Consider the following 24,609-nt stretch of genomic DNA (forward strand, 5'->3'; position numbering starts at 1 on the left):
CCGCCATAATCAATTTCAATTTTGAACATAGTCGTAAGTGGTTAACTCTGATGCAATCATTTATCTGACATAATCATCTACTATTCAATTATTTAATAAATAAAAATATGATATCGTATGTTAACCATACAAGGCACTTCGTAACTTCACTGTTTATATTATATTGTGTGTTTGAAATATTGAACAACAATTTTATAAATATAGTTAATATAGAGATTGTTATGTACAGCAATCATGAATATGGTAATTTGATTATCATCAAAACAAATGCCGAAGGAATTATATTATTGAAATAAATAGAAATGCCTTGTTTAAATTTAAGATAGGACTACATTTATTAAATCGTACAACCTTTAAAAAATAAAACCGTTCTAATCACATATAAAAACACCCGAAAGAAGCATCCCATACCCTCACGGCTATGAGATTATCACTTGATCACTACCGTTTTGAATTTGCTTGTTTCTGTCCAAACGTATCAAAAGAACAATTAATCTATGGGTCCGAGTAGTATGCATGTCTTAGTATGCAGTTATCAGTGACCGTTCTCAAGCCTGTGTGATCCATTTTATGCTATTGTTCATTATATGCATTATGCCAGTTAGAATATTGCACTTTCTATTACACTAAAACCAAGAACAAAAAACGTTCCGATAATAATTTCCCAACATACATAAAACACAATGTGAAACCGTGTCATTTAGTAAAACAATATGTAATTGAAAGGTTAATGAAAGGTAGCTTTCCAAAACGTTCAGTAAACATTCATATGACTGAATACAGAGCTTGATCCTATGTTATAATCAAAATCTCAACAGTTATTACCATAATAGTAACTATAATTTTTCACATTAATATCACTGGGACTTTGTGTACCTTTAACGCTGCCCATCGGGAAGTAGCTGGTGATGTGATGAATACTGTAAATGCTGGTCAAGTTCACCCACAGGGTGGTGCTTGTGTTTGTTAGATTTGATATAGCACATTGCCCTCCATCAGCACTCAGGTCAGATTTACGTCCATCCACCGCGTTACTAGCTTCATATGTGTCGTTACCAGGTATCAATGGATAATGCATGTATGTTGGCTTGTAGAGGGCAACATTAACTATCAAAACACAAAACCACACGTAAACAGTATTCAATTACATTGTATGTTTGATAGGTTATATCAAAACTAGCATTTACTTATAAATGATTATTTCTTTTTTTTTTCTTTGATTGTTTTTCAAACCTACTGTCTTGTTGTATTCTTATAAATGAAATTTGGATAAAAGCTTAGATATTCTGAATGGATCAAAAAATATTGTTTTTATGTGAATTACTCTATCTATATATTAATAAATGTATTTTTATTTGTATTAATCTTTTTTTTATATTGACCTTAAATAGTTCCTAAAATAAGAAAATATTTTTTTGTTTCTAATAAAAGATTACCTCCATACAAAGCAGCAGCATTTTTTAATCTTCATTATGAGAAGAATTTAAGAATTATTTTAATTTTCAATTGAAAAGAAGGTATTGACATTTAAAATTGTTTATGACCATACATTCCAGAGAATAACAAGGTATATCAAGTGACTGTCTATTTAGGGAACAGCAATAAGTGTCACACTAAGTGTCATTTATTATGCTGTATTTTGTAATGACAAATTAATATCATGATAAAATAACTATAAAGTAATAGTTTGTAATAACAAATGAATCGTTTTATGAACATTTTAATCCGTTGAAATTTTCATAGTACATGTAAGCTTTAACAGTACTGCGTTAACTAAAATGTTATGTCTTACAAAAGAAGTACCAAATTATACATGTACATGTGTATACGATCTTTTTAATATTACAAATTTAGATTTCATTATATGTAGGTAAACTCACCATAAGCAAGTGAGATCTCCGACACTCTCATCAATAAAAACATTGACAGCATTGCTAACGGCAGAAACATTGAGTAAAGCTCAACAACACGCTGCAAAGTTTAAGGGCTTATGTATATATGTATCTCAGTTACACTTTAGACAGGAAATGATAAAAATACTTAAATGATAAAAAATCTAAAACAAATAGCCAATAAGCATAAACTGTAAAACTGGTTGGGAGTTTGAACTTAAGGGTTCTGAATTTGGAGAAGTCTCCGGTGATGTGCTTTTAAACATTTTATACAAGCACCCTTGAATATGAAAAAACAAGGAAAAATAAAAATCCCAAAAAACTTATTTCAAATATTGGAGTGATTTTACCATGCATCTTACACCTTTGAAATTTTCTTATAAATTAATAAAATTTGTTCTGAATGTCACAGATTTCTCCTTGCATAAAAATTTGAGAAAAATTGTGAACATGTTGAAACCTAAAGATTAAAGCAAACTAATGAAGTGTTGAACTATAACCCATGGATTTGACAATGTTTACCACAAATCGGACAGCTATACAAGAGAAATTAACAATAACAATACGTTCTGGTTTTAATGCTTAAATACAGAGGTTCGAAGTTAAATTTGTTCAATTGCTTTTTCGATTTGTTCTAATGAAAATCCTCGATTCTACTGTCAGGAATTCAGACTAGAGATTCTGTTAAAAAGAATAATAATCATGAGGGGTTATATATCGTACAAGCATCTACAGAGACTATGCGTTATCAGTAAAGTCATGCAGAAAATGAGAAAGGAGAAATTGTTTGTCTCAATTGAAAATAGGTTAAAAAAGGCAGTATCCATAAAACTGAATTTTATGTTTTTTGTTAAACATTTCGTATTTTTTTAAATATTCAAAGTCTATAACAAAGAATGTGCAGTAAACATGCCAATTATCAGGAAAAAAAAAACAATGCATAAAAAGCTGTCCAATGCATGCTTAATTTGAGTCCGATCCAGGGTGAAATTAATATATGGAGCAAAAAAGACCTTGACATTAATTGTTTATACTTCTTATATTTATCAAATAAAGATTGAAATCTTACTTTTTTTCAAATTATTTTAGATAGAGGGTGCATTTTCACTAATTCACAATCAAATGCACAACATTCAAACAAAATAATGTAAAATCTTTCCAACAAGAGTTTCAATGATGGCGTATTTGACATCATTTTACGATTCCTATTTCTCTGTCATTTTGACTGTCAAATTCTTAATAATGATAAAGTTCATAAGTTCTAGTCCAGGGTTATAGGAAGCAACCCATGAGCGTATTAACATTTATTTAAATATGTTTGACCAACATTGTCCGATCCCAGGTATGTGTCCAATGTCTGGTTAACTTGCCGTAAGTATTTATGTTGTAGTGAGTTTTGATTCCTTTTCGATAAAAAAAAAAATACCGATTCACAGCCGCCATTCTTATTACCGACCAACGACTAGCGATAACAACACATTGTATTCAGCGACTCAGTCAATTAGATAAATGAAAAAAAGTAACACAAACAATAGCAATCAACCATAACCGATCATGATACATGGATACACTAAGTGAATGTTTTATTTGAAGAAAATGCCATGACTGAGTAATTTGGGCCGTGCATTCTAAGATATGTAACAAAAAACCTATTCATTGCATTAAGAAAATCGGGCTTTAAAACACAAACATTGGTGAAATTGAGTCTACCATGCAATTAGCAAATGAGAAAATTCAAGAACCACTTGTCAAAATTTAACTTATATGTATCTTCAAAGTAAGTCCTCATTAAATATATTAAATCCTTTAAACTCATTTCATTGCAAATATATATTTTGATTCTTACTCCAATTAACCTGCATCCGCAAAAGCGTGTCAACCACGTTTCTTACATTTTCCCTATTTTGGGCTGGTTTATCGCAAAGTGTAGGTTTTTAAATACGTTCACAACAATAACGTAGCAGGCTAGATTCAGTTATAGCTAACGGACATCATCTCACATTGTTGAAATACCAAAAATATGTGCAGTTATTCTGATGCATGCATTTTGTAATTTATTAGCAAAGTATCGATTTATTTATTTTTTTCACGTGGGGGTTGCCTTTTTTGTTGTAACGTCCGCGTTTCTTCGTGAATGGTAAAAATAATATGTACATACACACGTTCTGTATTCTTTTCTTTATGCGTTATGTATCTCCAAGATAAAATAATGTAAATGCAAATAAACATTAGACGCTTCAAGTGCTGTTTGCTTTCGCTGGGATCACTTAACCGTTTAAGTTGGGTGTGTATTGAAAAGCCGCTACAATGTAGTTATTGGCACACGCAAGAATTTAAAAACACGTGATTCAAACAGGTTGTTGAGTTTGGTATATTTTTCTCTTTGTTTTGAGTGTACTTCACAAAGATTGAGGCTCATTTGTTGAGAGATAAACAGTTTAAGGCGGGTTACGCTTTTTTAATATGCTTTAGTTGAAGCCCTTTTAAACTATTTGAAGTCGTTATATTTGGAAAGAAAGATTATAATTATATTTTTTGTAATTAATTTGAGAATGATAAGGTCAATTTAGTTATTTTTTTTTACGGGGGGGGGGGGGGGGGGGCTATGACCTTTTAAAAAATAATTAAGAATTTTAATTGCAGTCTATTGAGAAAAATCCATATTTTTTTTTTAAGACTGAAGTTTGTTCGTTCTTTGTCTTGCTTTATTTATTAATATACATGCTTTATTTATTAATATACATGATTTATCCCTCTGTCGTGAGTATTAATGCATCATACCACTCATAGGTATAACAATTACTTCGATGTTCTATAACCGTTGTTATAACTCAACATCAGACGTTTCCCAACCCCTTGAAAGATATCGCATTATAACTGTATTTTACGAAATTTCCTATTTTCGCCAGGCTAGCAAAGCCTGTTAATGGTCGTGTAAACCTAACTCATTTTGAGGGTCGTTTGGACATATCCAGGACATTATCCTCACCAAATATGGAGGCCCAAATATGGGATGCATGATGTAAGTCAGTCCCTTTAAAGTTATCGCATTTTAATTGTATTATACGAAATATACTATTTTAGCCAGGCTAGCTAAGCCTGCTTATGGTCGTGTAAACCCAATACCTTTTGAGGATCGACTGGGCATTCCAGGGGCCTCATCCTCACTGGATATGAAGGCCCAAAAAATGATAAATGGAATAAATGATAACTTTATTCTACGAAATTTCCTATTTTCGCCAGGCTAGCTAACCTGTTAATGGTCGTGTAAACTAAATTCCTTTTGAGGGACATAGGGATCACTTTGGGCTGCGCCTTTGCCGCACAGTATTTGTAAATGACGCACTAAAAAATTGGAAAGGGGTCAGTCTTGCGCATGTCTTACAGATATGGCGCTTAAGCTGCAAAACTGTAGGTCGAAACTCTTATCTTGGTGCATTTTACGACCGTTCTGTAGATCTATTATAAAGCTGACTCAAACGAACACTGGGGAAGTTTGACCGATCATGTGACGAATCTGAGCAGGCTGTTACTTCCTTCCATCATACTCTTAAAAGTTGCGTATGTTCTTTTCATCGGCAGAGCGTCTGGTTAATTAAGACTAATATAGGAATTGAACACGGAATATTTCCTTCGTTTAGATTACGCTAGAATTGTTTTCCCCAAATACTGAGTAAGTTATATTTATTAAAATTATATGTAATGATTTAAATAATAAACATTTGAAAGATATACTCCAGCATGTAATATGTTCTAATACGTAATATTGATTTTTTAATTAAAACTTTGATTATTTATTTCGAAGCAAAACAAGTACAAGTTACTAATTTTGTAATCAGACGCTTGCCCACCTCCGAAGGCGAAGATTGGTATTGGTCCAACTGACCCAAAACAACAAATAAATCGACAAAAACTTTTTCATCTCCTGACTCGGCAGAGGTCTCTGATTTAAAAGAACAGACCAAGACATTGACTCCTGAAGCCAACGGCAACGATATTTGTCATTTTCAGTCCAAGTTGCTAACTTTGCACCCGTGGGTGGAATTTGATGGAACTAAAATGTTTTGCAAACATTGTAAGCAGTTTGGGATGCAAAACATTTTTACTACAGGAAATACCAATTTCCGAACAAGCACACTTACAAGGCATATAGCATCTAATGACAATCAAAGGGTAATAATGACCCCACAGAGCAGGAAAACTTGAAAAAAAAAACCAGTCGAGAATGGTCATAAAACAGAGGAAAAAGTCATAGTAATTGCTATGAAAGCGGTTTCCTGGTTATCGAAAAAAGGTATTGCCTTATCAAAATTTGAACAACATAGGGGTTTCGGACATTGATTCTTTGAATGTCAACAAACATGTAGACTTTTCGTCATATAATACTGCCAATGATTTCCTCAATTCAATACCCAATGCCATCAATAATGACACGACAGAAGGGCTAAGGGGATCACCTCACCTTACCACCTTAACTGACGAAAGCAGTAGTGACGAATTAAAATATAACTTGTGCTCTAATGCTTACATGTTAATCTCTGCAAGCTTGCTAACCTGCCTGTAACATTTGTTAAAATGCATGTCTGGTGATCGATCTTGCTCTTTAGATTTAGTTTTTCAAAACTTTTATAGAAGTTTTCATTAAAATTGTCATTTATGTTTAACTATTCTGAATCTAAATTTGGCAGATTTCCATGGATGAATGTGTTCAGAGCTTATGTGACCTGAAAAATGACACCAATCCTTCTGGCAAACCATTATTTCTACAAAAGCTGTCTGATGATTTAAAAGATGGTTTTTATAAAGAAACCCATAAAGTTTCAAAGATGTCCTGTAAAACAGAATTTGAAAGTTTGAAAAAGAAATTCATTGATGCTGTAATCGAAAATATTAATCAGAGGTAAAGTGGTCATTTTCTAATATTTGTTTTTTGGATACAAGGAATTTGAGATCATTGTATTAAAACATTGAAAAATATCTTTTCACCAGGTTCCCAGAAACTGATTTTCTCCGGTACATGTCTGTGTTAGCTCTCAGACCAATCAGGTTTCTGGATGATACAGAATTTGCTCTGTGGGGAAATGAAGAGGTACAACAACTCGCTATCCTCTACGTTTCAGAACAGTGCCATTTGTACAAGGACCCAGATACCAATGAAGTGGTTACTGTAACTTCTGAAACTATAGTCAATACTGAAGCAACCATGGTACAATATTTAAAAATTTAAAAAAATGGTTTTGAGCGAATTTAAATAAATTATGTTACATATTATTTATTAATAGAATCTTCACTTCAAAGTTTTTTTTTTGTTTTTATTTAAGACGGAATGGATGACTCTGAAATGAGTGGTCAAAGCACAACAATATCCTCGATCCTCAATGGCCTCACTATGGAATCTTATGCCAGTATCACTCTGAAGACTTTCCAAACATGCAAAAGCTGGCTGGGTTAGCACTTTGTCATCCTATCAATACTGCTGATAACGAGAAGTCATTTAACTCAAACTCTTATAACCACGAAATAGAGATGCCGTCTCTCAGGAGAGCATGTGGACGAGTTAACGAGAGTTATGATTGAAGGGCCAACTAATACAGAGTTTGATTTTAATAGGGCTTTAAAAGATTGGAGAGACAGAAAAACAAGAATTATTTTTCAGCGATTGTTTAATAATAAAAATGTGATCATGTGATGTGTTTTTGTAATGCCATTGATGAGCTAGCCTATTTGATCACTGTATTACTTTACAAAAAAAATTCTCTCATTTGAAATTCAGTTTTTTCATATTTTGCTCAGAGTTATTTGAATACAAAACTAGTCCCTACAATTTGAACCAAATGTAATTTGCAACTGCCCAAGTAGAGTAATGTGCATATAAGTTTGCATCCTTTAGTTTAGCTCTTCAAAAACTTTCAAGAATTAAATCGATAAAATCAAAAGGATGAGGAATTAAGTATTCTGTTTATCAATTATACTCTGTTGTATGAAGTCTCTAAAAATTCTCCAATGACATTTTTCTGTATTGAGAATCATTATTGATGAAAATTGAAAAAAAAACTTTCTTTTAAATTATTTATGTTATTATAAGAAACTGAAATTGGTTGTTTCAGAAATGGCATTTAAAAACCCTCAAAGATCTATCAATTTTACTTGAAATTCATCACAAAATAGTATAAAAATCACCTTTTTTAACGCGGCCCCAATACTCCCGGCGGATGGCCCATGGATTTTAATGTTGATGGACCTCAGGCAAACAAAAACAGTGCACAAGCCTTATTTACATGACAAAGATTTGTGTGCGCTGCATCTTACATACGACTTCACGACTTATTAGCATTGTAAGTTAAACTTAACAAGCGATGGTGTCTTAGACAGTAGTTCACGCACCAAGTCTTTGTCCCCAAATAACACTGTTTTGTACCAGTTTAATTAAAAGTGAAGGCCACATTCAAGCTCTGACAGACTTGAAATTTTGACAATTCACATCAAAATGAAGTTTCAATTAATATCGTTTATACCGTATCGGTATCCGTGTCAACCTCTTAAGCATCCTCTGGGTGGGCACCTTCGATAATCTTCAAGAAGATTGTCAAATGTAAATATTATGCAATGAAAAGCCAAAAATAGTTTAATTTGTAAGAAACCACGAATATTTATTAAAAAAAATAATAAAGTCATTCAAAGCTTATGTGGTCAAAACTTCGGCAGCAAATAGCGTATCCATATCCTCTATTACATCTGAATCTGCGGGGACAGCTTTGTGTGTCACAGCTAATGGCATCATCGTTACGTCGGTATGGACTCTCAGAGTCACACGGGTTGTTAGCTAGGTTTAAGACGATGCAAAAATTATACAAAATTAGACGCACAAAAAAAAAAAAATGTTTCAGTAGTATAAACCTAATTGTAGGTTCATTTTTTGTAGAGTAATAAATGACCGGTATTTTGAAGTATATTTGGCATAATGTACACGTGTATCTATAAGTACATGTTTTTGAAATAAAAAAAAACTAATAGGACATATCTAAGATTCCAGATTGACTGTAAAGTAAAAGTAAAATTTTCCCAGCCTACTTATTTATTTAAGTACATTTCTGTTAAAAAGAAAGATGCATCGTAACCATACATACTTAAATTTCAGTTTTATTTTTCCTACATTTCATTGCAATTAAAGATTACCAGACTCGAGCGACTCCTTCATAATTTAAATTAAGGATTTTAAATTGTCAATTTGCCATTAAAAATGGTGTGTGTTTTTACTGTAAGGATTTGCAAATCCAGTTATCAATCTTTTTTTGATATTTTTCAAACCTTAAACATTATTGAAATATCAATTTTAGTCCTTATATCTACCTAAAAAGCATACTCCAGGTTGACCTGGGTAATCAATGTTGCAGTAGAATCCCGATATACAAGAAGACTGTTGCCCGGGATACAGTGTCCTGTAACAATAACCATTTTGATCCAGTTGACGTCCAAATGTGCATGGAGCAGGATAGGATGAAGACAAGTGGTGTCCGTTGTTTCCCTGTCCGCGGGACGACGGGTATACGGGTCTGGAACCTCCATCGTTAGCCTCTGTAGGGCGGCGATGGCCTGAAATCATCGAAAAAATTAGGCGCTTAAACATTTTGACAGACCCTTAAAAAATAATTTATATACAGAATATGAACATTATTCATGTCAACAAACAGAACAAAATTGTCATTATCTTCACATACAAAAATGCGCATTTTTTATATATTATATATTATAGTTTTATATGTTATGATCGAGCATACTAAAAACATTATTTAAATCGTCTTACTAACCAGTGCCAAGAACGAAGGTCAGACAGAGGGCAACACAAACCAGTGTTAGAGCATTCATCTTGGTTGAATGATCTCTTGTGAAGCTGCTGATATTTATACCTAGCATGAGGGCTGTGGAGGCAAATTTTATGTAAATTATGAAAGACCTATCATCATATTTTATGTAGATTAAGACCATTACAACAAGCATTCTGAGAGTATTGCATAAGCAATACACGTCCCCTACCGGTTTGTATTATTCTATGAAAGCTTCCAAGCACACAACTATTTCAGAGCTATTGTAAACGAGATGTCATGCTTTAATCAGAGATAAAAGAACAGAGGAAATTAAAACTATATAGTTGATATAGAAAATAAATACAACATAGGTAAAATAATATTCTTTATTTCATTTCCTGTAACTTCGCCAAGTCTATTCTGTATCTGCTGGTAAAAATTTGTGAAAACAATGCACTGTTATGCACAATATCATTGCTTACCGTCTTCTGTACCCCGAAACAAACCAAACAGTTAAACAGCAAAACCCGACAACAAACCCGAATGTATTAATAATACAAAAAAACCTGCCGATTTGTACAACACAATGCTTGACACTATTTTACAGAATTTATTTGTTTGCTAGAAATGATAAAAGGAATGGTACAGGAAAAGGAATGTTACAAGTAACGCACGATATTATTACTGACTACATACTGGCCTTGTTTATTCAATACACACCGAACCCGATGACGAACCCGAACATTAAAAAAATGGAATATAAAAAATTAATTTTCTCGAAAATATGTCAATCAGACGCTATAAAAGTGTAAACTTGATCTGTAGTTTGACATTTTGAAGCTGTTCAGCAAGTTTCATATTATTCCTCACATGCATTAAGAAAAAAAGTGTGGTAAACTGAAGTGGGACAGACAGACGGACGGACAGACAGACGGACGGACGGACTGACGGACGCAGAGGAAAGCTATAGTCCCCTCCGGTGAAACCGGTAGGGGACTAAAAACAATCGTCTCTGATGTTTGACAACTGAAATTTAGTTATGGCTGCTTACTAAACTGGATTTAATATTAAGCTATTGGTTGTTCCAGCAATGTATTTAAGGTCTTCCGTTTCCAACGGAAGACCTTATTGTTTTCGTACTGTTTCTTATTATTAGGGTCTTCCATTTCCAACGGAAGACCCTTTTGTTTTTCTACGGTTTCTTTTTTTTTCTTATTCTTATTATTAGGGTCTTCCGTTTCCAACGGAAGACCCTCTTGTTATTCTATTGTTTCTTTTTATTATTATTATTATTCTTTTTCTTTTCTTCTGACTCCTTTTTTGCTTCATAACTCAAAAAGTTTTTAACCGATTTTGATGAAATTTTCAGAGGTGTTTGCAATTTGGCGTCCCTCAAAAATGTTAAAGTTTTATAAAGAACGTCACCTCCGTTTTGACGTGACGTCATTTTTAAAAATTTCAAAAAGTCATTTTGTCCCGGACTTTTCTCAAAAACGCTATAAGAAAGAGGCTTGAAAATTTCAATGGTGATGATTTGGTCGATTTACCTCTGTAATAAGGCTGGAAATGAAAATCTGTCACTTCCGGTCGAAACCGGAAGTGAAACAAATTTTTCGAAAAAATGAATTTTCTGATCAAATGAAAGATGAATATGTGTTTTGTAGAGCTTAATTAGCTGAATCAAACACTGAAAGCCGTTTTAAAATCGGACGATGCATTACAGAGATATCGGGGTTTAAAAATTGATTTTTCCGGAAATTTTGATTCCGCGTCCTTGGTTTAAAAAATAGCGTAATGTTCAAAGTAATATTAACTCGTACCAAAAATTATTGTTAAGTCGTACTTGAACAATTCGGATTTTTTTTGTTAAGTTGTTCTTGAAATCGGAAAGGTGTTTGTTAAGTCGTACTTAAAATCATTCGTATTTTGTTAACTCGTACCAGGAATAATTCGATTTTTTTATCTTTTCATTTTAGTTACTCTTGTTATTGGTTTAAGAGCTCTGCTTCTTACAGGAACTTCCAGCTTTACTTCCGACATTAACGGAAGACCCACTCGTTGCTTTGCAACGAGCTTTGCTCTAGTTCTTATTCTTTTTATTTTTTTTCCAACTCAAATATTTCAAAAACGCTGGCATCGATTGTTTCGAAATTTACAGGTTTAATGTGTATCTAAAAGATTTGTATGATATGAAAATTTTTTTTAAGACGTCATCAATTTCGTCAGATATTGACGTTTTTTACGTTTTAAAAAGTGATTTTGTCCGGAGCTTTTCTCACTTCTGATTTAAGATAAAGCTATGAGATTTACAGAGAAGGTAGAACTATCGTTTTCCTTATGACATAAGGCTGAAAACTCAATTCGGACACTTCCGGTCGAAACCGGAAGCAAAACTAATTTTTTTAATTTTCATGTTTTTCAATTTAAAAAATTTTACGTACGTATCTTACAGTAATTTTCATGCTGAGTTCATAACTGAAATCCGTTTTTGAATCGGACGTTGCATTACAGATATATCGGGGTTAAAAAATTGATTTTTCCGGAAATTTTGATTCCACGTCCTTGGTTTAAAAAATGGCGTTATGTTCAAAGTGAAATTAACTCGTACCAAAAATAATTGTTACGTCGTACTTGAACACATTCGGATTTTGTTAAGTCGTACCAGGAATACTTCGATTTTTTTCATCTTTTTATTTTAGTTACTCTTGTTATTGGTTTAAGAGCTCTGCTTCTTACAGGAACTTACAGCTTTACTTCCGATATTAACGGAAGACCCACTCGTTGCTTTGCAACGAGCTTTGCTCTAGTTATTATTATTATTTTTTTTTTTCCACAAATTTTGTGCATGCGATATCTCGAAAACTATTCGGCCGATTTCCACCATTTTCTCACAGATGATTGCCAGTGGTCATAATTCTAGAAGTTTTTTGAAATTTTGGAATCGTCACTTCTGGTTCCGATTTACGGCCGATTTTGTAAGTTTTTACGACCCATTTTGTGCAGACATAAACTCAGAGACTATCAGAGATATAATTCTGAAATTTTCAGGATAGGTAGACCATAGATTGTAGTTGTGCACAAAGTAGTTTTTTGGCGCCAGTGGCGCCATTCCTTTGAGCTCGCCTAGGCTCGAAAATTAAGTACGAATTTTGTATCAAATTTTTCATACAATTTGATCTGTATCTTTTTATCAGTTAATATTTTGATAAGACATATATAACAAAAGTAGTAGATAATCGAAAGTTCTTTCCAACGAAATCAAGAAAAAGGGGCTGGCTCCTTTTTTTAGGGACCAAGACACTCGTAAACTCTAATACAAATAACTTAAAAACGATTAAGATTTTGTAATGCTTTATAGAAGCAAAGTTGTTAAACGTCACAATATCTGTCAGGAAAAAGTATTGCCACGCCCATTTGTTACGTAATTAGGGATTTTTAGGGGCCAAAGTAGTTAAACTTTGACGCAATATATCTAGAGAAGGAGAAATATTTTGTTAAGCATTGTAGAAGAAAAAGTGCTTGCATTGATGATTCTCATCGATTCCATCAATCAAAACACCAATTTCTGTCCCCATTAGGGATCTAGAGGGCTGGCCCCTTAAATATTCAAACATTTGTATCTCAAAAATGATAAACAATTTTAAATAGATGTAAGAACAAAAAATGTTAGAATTTGTAAGACCTTTCGATTGAATTCAAGAAAAAGGGGCTGGACCCTTAAATTAGGGGCCAAGACACTCGTTAGCTCTATTACAGATAACTTAAAAATGATAAAGATTTCGTAATGCATTATCGAAGCAAAGTTGTTGATCGTAACAATATCTATCAGGAAAAATCATTGCCACGCCCATTTATTACGTAATTAGGGATTTTTAGGGGCCAAAGTACTTAAACTTTGAGACAATATATCTAGAGAAGGAGACATATATTGTTAAGCTTTGTAAAAGAGAAAATGCTTGCGTTGATAATTCTAATCGATTCCATCAATCAAAACACCAATATCTGTCCCAATTAAGGATCTAGAGGGCTGGCCCCTTAAATATTCAATCATTTGTATCTCAAATATGATCAACAATTTTAGATACGTGTAATAACAAAAAATGTTAGAATTTGTGAGACCTTTCAACTGAATTCAAAAAAAAAGGGGCTGGACCCTTAAATTAGGGGCCAAGCCACTCGTAAAGTCTTTTTCATATACCTTAAAAACCATATAGATTTTATTATGCATTACAGAAACAAAATTGTTGATCATTACAATATCAGTTTGTAGAACGCATTGCCTTACCCATTGATGACGTAATTATTGATTTTAGGGAACTAAACTCTTAAATCTTTAATATGCAAAATGTGAAAAAGCAAAACACTTTGTTATGCATTTTAAAGGATATTGACAATCGTATACATTATCTGAAAGGGAGTGTTTGAGGTGGAATTCAGAAATTTCATTGATATTTTAATCGTATCGTTTAAAAATTGAACGGAAGACCTACTCGTTACTCGTAACGAGATCGTATCTAGTTACAATTGTTATTCTGTTTTACAAGCGTATTTCCAAATTCAAACAATGAGGAAATCAATCGCTATTGTTGACAAGCATATAAATCTCCATTGCAGGCACAAACGTCAAATGTCATGTTTTTAAAGACATTGGATCCTGCGATCAAAAGTCTAAACAAAATTTTCTAAAGTATTCTTTTTTTTAAATCTACACACACAGATAAACAAAAATTCAAAACAAAATTTTATTTTATATTATGGAATCCGGATATGGCCATGGAGTTCACTATCGCATCATCGCACCATCGACGTTTGAGGCAATGATGCGATAGTGCGAAGACGATGAAACGATAGTGCTATGACGATGATGCGATAGCGCAATGGCGATAATGCGATGGCGCGACAATACATGACGATGGTGCAATGACACGATAAAGCAATAACGCGATGATACATATACGATGGCGATAACACAATGGTGCGAAAGCGATGATGCGATGCTCTATCGCGTCATCGTTAGTTCTTTATCGCGTCATCGTCATCGTGCCATCGACCATCCCGCTATCGACTGTTTTGCGCATGCGCCATTGAAAAGAGAGACCGCGCTAGGCTGTGAATATATGAACGGATTTTATTTGAGACATTGACCTTACTACGACGATAAAAATAATTAGGTATTAAGAATTAATCTTGTCCTTCTAGCTAACACTATAAATATTTTAAATTATAGGTAAATAAACAAAGGAAGCAATGCATTTCGTTAAGACCACATGATCTTGGCATGGAATTAAATGGGGTGTGTGATAATTAACATTCAAATTAATTAAAAACAAACATATACGCTACATACATTAATCGAAATAAGGTTCAATTCCAGTATACTAGTGAGATATTTGAAAAGATGGTGTCTTTAATATTTTAAACCAGTACTTATTGTTATGACTATTGATTAAGGGTTAAGTACGTACTCTATATTCATTGAAATTATCAGAGTTACCTTCCTTTAAATATTTAAATGACTTGTGTCCATAATATTAATTATGATATTACAATAGTATTATACTTTTATTTAGATTTAGATGGAAATTGTGTACAAGTTAATTGCATAATAGTTATTTTTCTTCTTATATATATTTGCAGGGTTTATATTTATACATCAACAAACACACACATTTGCACGTTCCTATGTTCGTTATAAATTTATTTCATCTTAAATACCATCCATTTATAATATTTTCTAGCATATCTTCGTTATCAAACGCCGAGTTGTGCAATGGCTGCTGGGAATGTTATCCTTATGTTATCGCCATCGCATCATCGTCATCGCCATCGCATCATCGTCATCGCTATCGCATCATCGTCATCGCACTATCGACTCAAACGTCGATGGTGCGATGATGCGATAGTGAACTACATGGCCATATTCGGATCCCATGCTATATGCTTTCTTCATTTTTTTCTTGACTTTTGTATGAAATATAAGTTAAAATTTGCCAATATGTGTCCATAGCAATGTTGGAAATTTGTAAAATTATGTGTTCCGTAACAAAATGAAGATATCCTAATGCACAAACTATCTGGAAATTTTGTTTGCACTGAAAATAGGGAAGCTAAGGTGACGGTACTCTAAAACATCCGAGTTATGAAAAATGTTCACTTTCTTCGTAAAAGCATTCCGCCACAAACTTTACCCCCTTACTAAATTCTGTAAATATGTATTTTTTTTCCATTACTATTTTATTTAAGATAGTTTAATTGGCATTATAAAATTTAAATCTATGGGTAGAATCAATAAATGATGCATAATTTCTAGAATAGAGGTGACCGAAAATGGCTTCCCCAAAACAGAGAAACGAACCTCTTTAAGATCCTCTTTTTAAATCACTTATGTATATTACTTTATATCTTTAATTTAAGCGTTTCATTCATTTTAACACTTACGGTTTGCACAGTTTTAATAAATGTGTGCAGTAATAATTCAATGTGTTTTAGTAACATTTATAGGAACCAAAGAATCAAATTGCTACATTTTTGATCTTAGGTACTATTGTGTCTCTTTAAAAAAAAGTAGTTGAATTTACAAGAGCTTTTTTTTAATTGAATATCGACTTTCCATACACCATTTTCTTTATGTTTAATGTGTAACAAAAAACTAATTAAGTGCAATGAAAATGCATGAAATAAAAAAAAAATACGGAAAAAAATCAATATTGAATTTATAACAAGCTTAAGTAAAGGGTTTTCCTCATCAAAAAATTGAAATCGGCCAAGGACAAACGGGTAAATTAAATGTTTCTTAAAATATTTTAATTCATTTTTGACTATAGATAAACATAGTATTCGAAACTTTCTTCATCAATGACTCATAATTTTGTTTTCCTTTTATTTTGCTTTGATTTCAGCAAAAAAAAAAGTTGTCGTTGAATCAATACATATATGCGTTTTTGTTTTAATTTAGATGCTGGAAAGCTGTAAATAAGTATTTCTCTTCTAATTGTTTTACATTAATTTACAAACATTTCTTGCATACTTTGATATAATTTCACTGTTGAACATATATTTTAATTGAAAAATTCACATTATGTACTTTGCAAAATAAAAGTAATTGACACATTTTGTATTACATACATGTACATATGCATAATGTGCACACGGCTCATTCTGAAAAGAGAAGAAAACTGGAATAAGGTTCAGTCATGCATGTTCGTGTCTATATAAATAACAAACCAATTTCTTTAAAAACAAATCGATGGGAGAGTACTAAATGGATGTGAATTTATTGAGTAACAAAAAAAGTTGTTGGTAACAATGGTAATCGTAATCTATATCTAAGATTTTTGATCCAAGTTTTTAAATGTATATATACTTCACGTATTTCCCTTCTCTCAATTTATTTCATTAAACTAAACATATGCATTTCCTCGTAATTTGAAAAAAAAACAACAATTTCTTTTGTTATGAGGTAAAGTGAAAGGCTACTTTCTTATTAGCACTGACGCGTTTTGGCATATTCAATTATAATAATTATATTTTTAAAAATTTGCCCACCACCCCCCCCCCCCCCAAAAAAAAAAAATATAATTATCCTATGTGAACTTTCAATGCTTTGCTTCCATTATTTTCCCAAAAATGTAAATTTTATCTCACCGATTTAAGATAGCAATTTTGTTTATCGACATTTTTGTAATCAAACTCAAACTAATCAGGCATCAGAAGCCGCGGGTAACTAATTACATTTCTGACATGCGAGACATGACATTTACATTTTTTTTAGAATGTCGATTTGTTTCGAAAACATTGTACGTTATCGTTAAGCAGCACAGTTAAATCTGAACTTTGGAGGCGGGGCTTATTTTGATAAACTTTGAACTTATGAATATTCATAAGATCTGTCATTTAACCTTAATAACATCTATAATGGACATTGATTAATGTTTGGATTTGGTTTCTTGTTAAAGAGACTTAAATAAAATTCATTTCAACGTTAATTGTCTTAATTGGTAAAAAAAAAATAAAAAAAAATTAATCAAACAAAAAGGTGCAAGGCTTCGCTAAATATAAAAAGGTAATGCACATCGTAGGTATTTCTCATGGTTTTTTTTTTCTGTTGATGAAATACTGAACCACGCTGTTACTTGAAATTTATAAGTGTATGAAATTTATCTATACAGTATTTACAGTTTTTCTTCAAGCTAGGAAAAATATCGCAAAATGCTCGAAATGAGATTCATATTTCCGCAACACTATCTACCTTAGTCGAAATCCAGATCGGCATTGCGTTTGAAAAGGTGTCGAGAAAAGGAAAATATATGTGTATCATTTTCAATGCATTTTCGCAAGAGCATAATTAACCTGCATGGCTACTTTTGATATTTTACACAGTGATCATAAAGGTTTAAAGGTAAATGATTTTTACGATTAAGAATTGCACTATATATACAAAATGGCATTTCCGGTGTAGTATTTCTTGAGAGAGATGTTTAAACATTTTTTCTACATATTTCTATGTTAAACTGTGGGGCCCCAGTTTTTATCTGGGGTCACGATTGTAGGTTACTCGGTGACCTAATGCAATTGGCAACTGGCGTCGTGCGTTAACAGTTTTACATGTTTAACTCCTTCTTGGAAACAACAAAGCCATCTGTTACCATTCTCGATGTGTAGAAAGAATCTAAATTGTGAAATTCATGGCTCTACCGTCCAAGGGCACAACGGGCATGTTATCCAATAAGAAACAATACTTATCTTTGTTTGAAGCATCTTTAAAATATACTTTTTTAAACTTTGTGATGTATAATGTTTACGATGCAGCCGAGAGAAATTTTCAAACGAAGAAGAGTTCCACTTTCAATAAATTAGGTCGTAAAATCGCGTGATTTACTATGACGTCTAAGCTAAGACAAATCTTAGCTAAGTTTTTTCTTAGATCGTTTTGTAATCTATTGAATTAAGCAATCTTAACCAAGTATAAAACTTAGATTTAAAACAAAATTCTAACCTAAATTTGAGACAATTAATCCTGGAGCCAGGTCATGCACTCTACTATGATCTTTATAATTTTTTCGCTAAAATTATAGGTTTCATAGTCCTTTTTCAAAGATTTCAGACAAGATGGTGGTCGTCATTATAAAATCATAATTGTTTTATTCCAGAATGAATATAATTAAATGCATATATGAAGCTCCTCGACAAGTTTGTATATGGGCGTTGGTACTCATGTGATCGTTAAGACCTATTGGCATATTGTTACAACTTAAAATCTCCACTTTAGATAATTCCTTTTGAGAATCTGCAGTTTCTCTGTAGTGTTTCGTCCGATTTTGAAACGAATTCCAACGTTAGATTAAGCTTAAACAGTTCATTGTTTTTGCTTAATGATTAATATCAACTTATTGCTTAGAAAAAAGTTATTATAAAAAGACTTAGTAGCCCTTTTAGCTCCTAATTGGAAGGACAAGCCCTTTTTAATTGATATCAAATAAAAGGTCTCGCAAATATAAATATATTTTGTTCATCATGTATTCACGAATTGTTAAACGTTCTTGAGATATCTGAACAACTGTGTTTTAGGGGCTGACCCTTTAACTCCTTATCGGGGCCACAAACAACAAAATTTAAGTTGCCATATTGTTGAGAACATTCTTCATAACATTTTTTTTGTTCTACGTCGCTTTTCAAAATATTTCTCTCTGTTTTAGATATAAATGATCAAAGTTTTAAATTTCTGGCCCCATGAAACCCTAAATAAGTAATATATGACTTAAGTATGGTACTGTATAAATAAACAACAATGAACATTTTTGCTTCTATGATTAATAACAAATTATTGTTCAGTAAAGAGTTATTGTAAGAAGACTTTTTCGCCCCCTTGGTCTCAAATTTTAGGGGCCAGCCCCTTTTTTTTAGTATCAAATTAAAGGTCTTGCAATGTAAACATTTTTTGTTCAACAAGTGTTTACAAAGTGTAAACCGTTCTCGAGATATCTGTACAAATGTGTTTTAGGGGCCGACCCTTTAACTCCTAAATGGGGCCATCAACAAAAAAATTAAGGTGGCATATTGTTAAGAACATTATTCTGAACATCGTTTGTTCTATAATGCTTTTTAAAATATTTCTCCTTTTTTAGATATAAATGATCAAAGTTTTGAACTTCTGGCCCCTCGAAACCCCTAATTACGTAATATATGACTTAAGTATGGTACTGTATAGATAAACAGCTCTACAATGAACATTTTTGCTTCTATAATCGATAACAAACGATTGTTTAGTAAAGAGTTATTGTAAGAAGACTTTATAGCCCGCTTGGCCCCTAATTTGAGGAGCCAGCCCCCTTTTTATATAAAGTTAAAGGTCTTGCAAGTACATATTTAAACATCTTTTGCATTAAGTGTCTTAACAAAATATGTATACATCAAAAGTTATTTTAGAAAATGTTCTAAAATTTTGTGGAAAATGTTGGTGCTAGTTCTCAGTTTCGGGTGAGCTTCGAGGCCTTGAGCAATTTTCATTAATGGAAGCAAGGGGGTGCTAATTCTCAGGTTCGGGCGAGCTTCGAGGCCTTGAGCAATTTTCATTAATGAAAGCAAGGGGGTACTTCTACATACATTCATCTACAATCCCTGAAAATTTCAGTGCAATGCAAAGATTCAAGCTCAAGACGTTTATCATCTGGAATAAAAATAGTTTGCGAAATAGTGTCGGCCTATTCCTAAAAAACAGATTAGAATAAAGTGCTGCTATCGTGAAAGTTTACAAAACAATCCTATCATATACTATATCCTGTATCATGCATCCTATTCTACAAATAAACTCTATCATATCCTATTCTATTCTATCATATCTCATTTCATCTAAAGATAGAAAACAAAGTTAAATAAAACCAAATCTGAGAAACAAATGGTTTTATCAACTAATGTAATACTCAAAACGACTGATCAAAAGGAAAACATAAAACCAAAAATTCCTGTAACGGGATAACTTATAAACCTGTGCTGTGCATTGGTAAAATTTAATTGTACGCGGGTTGTACACAATAACGTAGACAAAAATTACTAAGTGATTCATTTTTTTGATTTTTTTAAGATTTATGCATGAAAATAGATAAATGACCAAGATGCATTTGTAGTTAAACCGATCGGAGTATAAATTTATACGCATATATAGCTAGGTAACATTTAATAATTTGATCTGTTAAGTTTAAAACTGGACAGAAATATACGACCCTTTTATCGGGCATCGAAAAAAATTATATGAAACGTGAAAAGTACACACACACTCACACACACACACCATGTCTCTTTCTTGCTTACATGTTCATTTATTAATATAACACATTGTTTATCTGTAAATTCAATGTAATAAATTTAGATTTTAACATATTTTAGACTTAAGATGAAGTAAGGAAAACTTTTTATGCAGTAATCATATGTGACATTAAATTCTCACAGTAACTCCTAACTTGCATACCAATTGACAAACATGTAGCGCCGAAAGAGCGCATCAATGTTCTGCACCATTTTATTAAAAAATATACATAAAAAATCATTCTTAACTCTTTTAACTTGTAAAACGAATGAAATTGACATTGTAAATGTAATGTTTTATTAAAAAATATACATAAAAAATCATTCTTAAATGTTTTAACTTGTTAAACGAATGAAATTGACATTGTAAATGCAATGTTCCGTTAATTTTCGTTTTGCAAAATCACCCTGAAATTTATACTCGGATCTGATTGGCTACAGAATGCAGGGTAGGATAGAACTTAAATTTTATATTTCTGTCTTGTATCGTGCATCCTGCATACTATCCTAACCTTGTCAACTTTTTAGAATGGCAGCACTGTAGTAGTAGGGCCCTGAGTTTTATCTTGATTAATAGTATGCCAAACTTTTTACATATTTTCTGAAATGACTCTGCTAGCTACGCAGAAAGAAATGTGCTTCTACTACCTGAAATGTGAAAGTAATCTAAATACCCGTACTAACACCACTCAAAAAAAGTATTGCTTTGTCTTGTCAAGGAAAAGTGCTAAGTAATCTTGCAAAATTGAGACGTGTCTAGGCCAAACAAAACTTTGTCTTGGGTATTGAAGATTTTGGCGTTTGAAGTAAACGTGGAGGTTAAAATGGTTGGCTTCAGAGGGTCCTGATAATTATTAATTGAGTTGACTACAATGACTAGCATAGTATTTGTAAGTAATTTTTGTGACAATACATGCACGAATAGTGATAGAGACAAGGCTGTCTACTATAAACTGTAGTCATTACAGTTGCTGTTTTACTGAGTTTGTTAAGGATTTATTTGACATGTAAACACAGCTCTGCTTCTACCGAGGCCCCTGATATTGTTGATTTAGCCGACATTTTTAAACGAAACTTGCATTAGAATTTCTACCTGCCCCATAATCTAATGATGTGCATACATTTTAGAATGACATTGATGTCTGGTGGATGTCATGTTATATAGATTTTACCAAAGACAATGAATACATCCGTCTATGGAAAGAGAGATGCAAATATTCTTTGGGTTTGTCTTATATGTTACAACAAACTGACCATCTATAATGGCAAATTTCTGTTGGTGTCAGGGTATGGCTGTATTAGCCTAAATAGGTCAATATAATCATTTTCCAAGAACTCTTCATTCATTGGTTGTGCGACATAGATGCCTAAGCAATGCGAAACACTGATAAGGGATAACTGGGGACATATTATGACCATTAGTTGAGGGTAGAATGTGAGGTAATGGATATGATTATTTAATTCCACCTGAAACAGTACCCGAGGTTATACTAGGCACTGAAACTACTGGTGGATTGTTGTTTTGACGAATCTGGGGCAAGACATTGCCTTGAGCAGGTGTAAACGGGTCCCCTGGGGGCAGTGCAGGTGGTTCCTCAGTGGCAGCACTTTGAGGTGGCAATGTAGACGATGCACCGGAGGTCCTATTTCTTCCTTGTCTTGATGTTGGACTCGAAGCCGCATATGGAGACGTTGACTTTCGCATAAACCTTCTAGCCCTCAGCATTTTGGTTTGGATAACAAAAAAATGTATTTAGGATATGCCAAAGATTTTTTTTTTTTAATTATGAACGTGTATAGCGTTTATAAACAATACATGGAATTATACTGTTATTGATAAATGCATTATATATAATACTAAAGTAAATAGTGATGATTACTAATAGTGCATACAGCAATTGCTTATAATGAACAACGTTTGACGATTGCAATATTTTTAAAAAAATACCAAAGTGACACAATTAAACGATAAAAGATAACCTAATTGCAAGTAAACACTTCTCTTCGCTAGCCAATGGTTTCTTACTGCACCACTCCTCACGAACCTTTGCCATTTCGACATATCAAAAGTCGGGAATTTTTTCGTCACAGGATCTTCCAGCCTTTTTATACATCATAAAAGATGTCGTGTTTTAATGTCACTAGCATCCTCAGTGACCCCTAACGGAGAGATTCTGTAATTTGATAATTGCCTTTAGAGATACCGAATATACCAGAGGTGTTTTCTTTCCGATTGAAAACGTCCCAGAGAAAGAAGAACACCAAGGAAAATTAACTGTTCCTTCAATCTCCTTAAAAATTCATCGTACAAAAAAATTCGATATACAGACTATGCAAAATACAAAATATATCGGCTTAAGAAAATACACTACACGTGATTACTAATAATGCACACTTCTCTGGATGCAGCAATAACTGATGTGCAGAACTCTGCATGTGACTATAATGACTACGGACAACTGGGTGTGTGAAAAGAACTAATGCACACTACTCGCTAGTGACAAATAATTATGCTTACTACTCTGCAAGTGACTAGAATAAATGCTTATTACTATGCATGTGAATTGCACATTACCCTATGTGTGACTACAGTAAATATAAGTGCATACTCCTGACTATAAGAAATGCACACTAATCTGCATGTGCCTAACAAATGCACACTTTTCTAACTACAACAAAATGCACACTACTCTGCGTGTGACTACAACAACTGCACACTACTCTGTGTGACTACAACAACTGCACACTACTCTGTGTGTGACTACAACAACTGCACACTACTCTGTGTGTGACCACAACAAATGCACACTAATCTGCAAATACTTGCATAAGCTGTTTACTTACAAAAATGTGTAAGTGAGGTGTCTCCGGCAGGTGACACAAATACCGTTATTGATGACGTCATAATTAAAAATAGCACGCAAAACACAAATGCTATATAATTCAGACAAACAGAAAGATTTATTTATATATGCAATTGCAGTAGAAATTACACAATGATTAAATGCTATTATCTAACAATATTGCTATATTGTACTTGTTTCTTACATAATACTTACTTCAGATTAAACTGGGATAAAATATATACTTACTACGTATTTCCCCAACTGTCATCATTACATTGATTGCCACAACATTTTAATTGCATATACAGTATCAGTTTGCAAATGAATCGATAAATGATAAAGAAATCCGATTATGCTAAGATAAAATATTTACTTACTCTATATTTCCCCATACTTTTATCGTTACAATGATTGCCACTACATCGTTGTTAAATCATGCTAAAATAAAATATTTATTACCATACCTTTTCCAGAACTGTTTTTACTTCAATGACTGCCGCTTAACCGTTGTTAAATGTCACCTTATGCATTACATGTACAGTTCGCGGTATCCTTTTTTTAACTTTTTAATTGTATACGAAAATTAAGTATCAGATTGCAAATGTATTGTTAACAATTGTTAACAAACGCGAACGTAACTGGATGTTTAAATTAGCGGTATTTATTGAATCGGATTTTTAATATTAGATGTAAAATTTAAACGTTTGTGACATGAAAAAATGCAAATCTATCTATCTATATATTTATCTATATACCTATCTATAT

General features: G+C 32.7%; 2 protein-coding genes and 1 pseudogene across 2 annotated transcripts in view; 1 reads left to right on the plus strand and 2 right to left on the minus strand.

Annotated features, from left to right (window-relative positions):
- LOC128172400 (multiple epidermal growth factor-like domains protein 10) overlaps window positions 1–24,609 on the minus strand; it is a 63,448-nt gene that overhangs the window by 30,414 nt on the left and 8,425 nt on the right. The window lies entirely within an intron of this gene.
- On the plus strand, window positions 6,681–7,510 carry LOC128172462 (uncharacterized; annotated as a pseudogene).
- Window positions 8,517–23,208, minus strand: LOC128172444 (uncharacterized). The gene is made up of 4 exons (XM_052838241.1): window positions 22,478–23,208; window positions 9,701–9,811; window positions 9,243–9,485; window positions 8,517–8,715 (listed from the first exon to the last, which is right to left on the minus strand). The coding sequence occupies exons 1-4, from the start codon at window positions 22,722–22,724 to the stop codon at window positions 8,564–8,566; spliced, it is 753 nt and encodes a 250-aa protein (XP_052694201.1). The 5' UTR covers window positions 22,725–23,208; the 3' UTR covers window positions 8,517–8,563.

This window comes from Crassostrea angulata, chromosome 2 (assembly GCF_025612915.1).
Source record: "Crassostrea angulata isolate pt1a10 chromosome 2, ASM2561291v2, whole genome shotgun sequence".
NCBI classification, from domain to species: domain Eukaryota; kingdom Metazoa; phylum Mollusca; class Bivalvia; order Ostreida; family Ostreidae; genus Magallana; species Magallana angulata.

What these genes read in the sequence shown, in the direction of transcription:
- LOC128172444 (XM_052838241.1), bottom strand. Translation starts at nt 22,724, where the DNA reads ATGCTGAGGGCTAGAAGGTTTATGCGAAAGTCAACGTCTCCATATGCG. An exon ending in AGTGCCTAGTATAACCTCGG is followed by an intron (nt 9,812 to 22,477) that starts GTACTGTTTCAG and finishes TTGCCTCCACAG; the next exon opens with CCCTCATGCTAGGTATAAAT. An exon ending in ACCTGGAGTATGCTTTTTAG is followed by an intron (nt 8,716 to 9,242) that starts GTAGATATAAGG and finishes TCTTAAACCTAG; the next exon opens with CTAACAACCCGTGTGACTCT.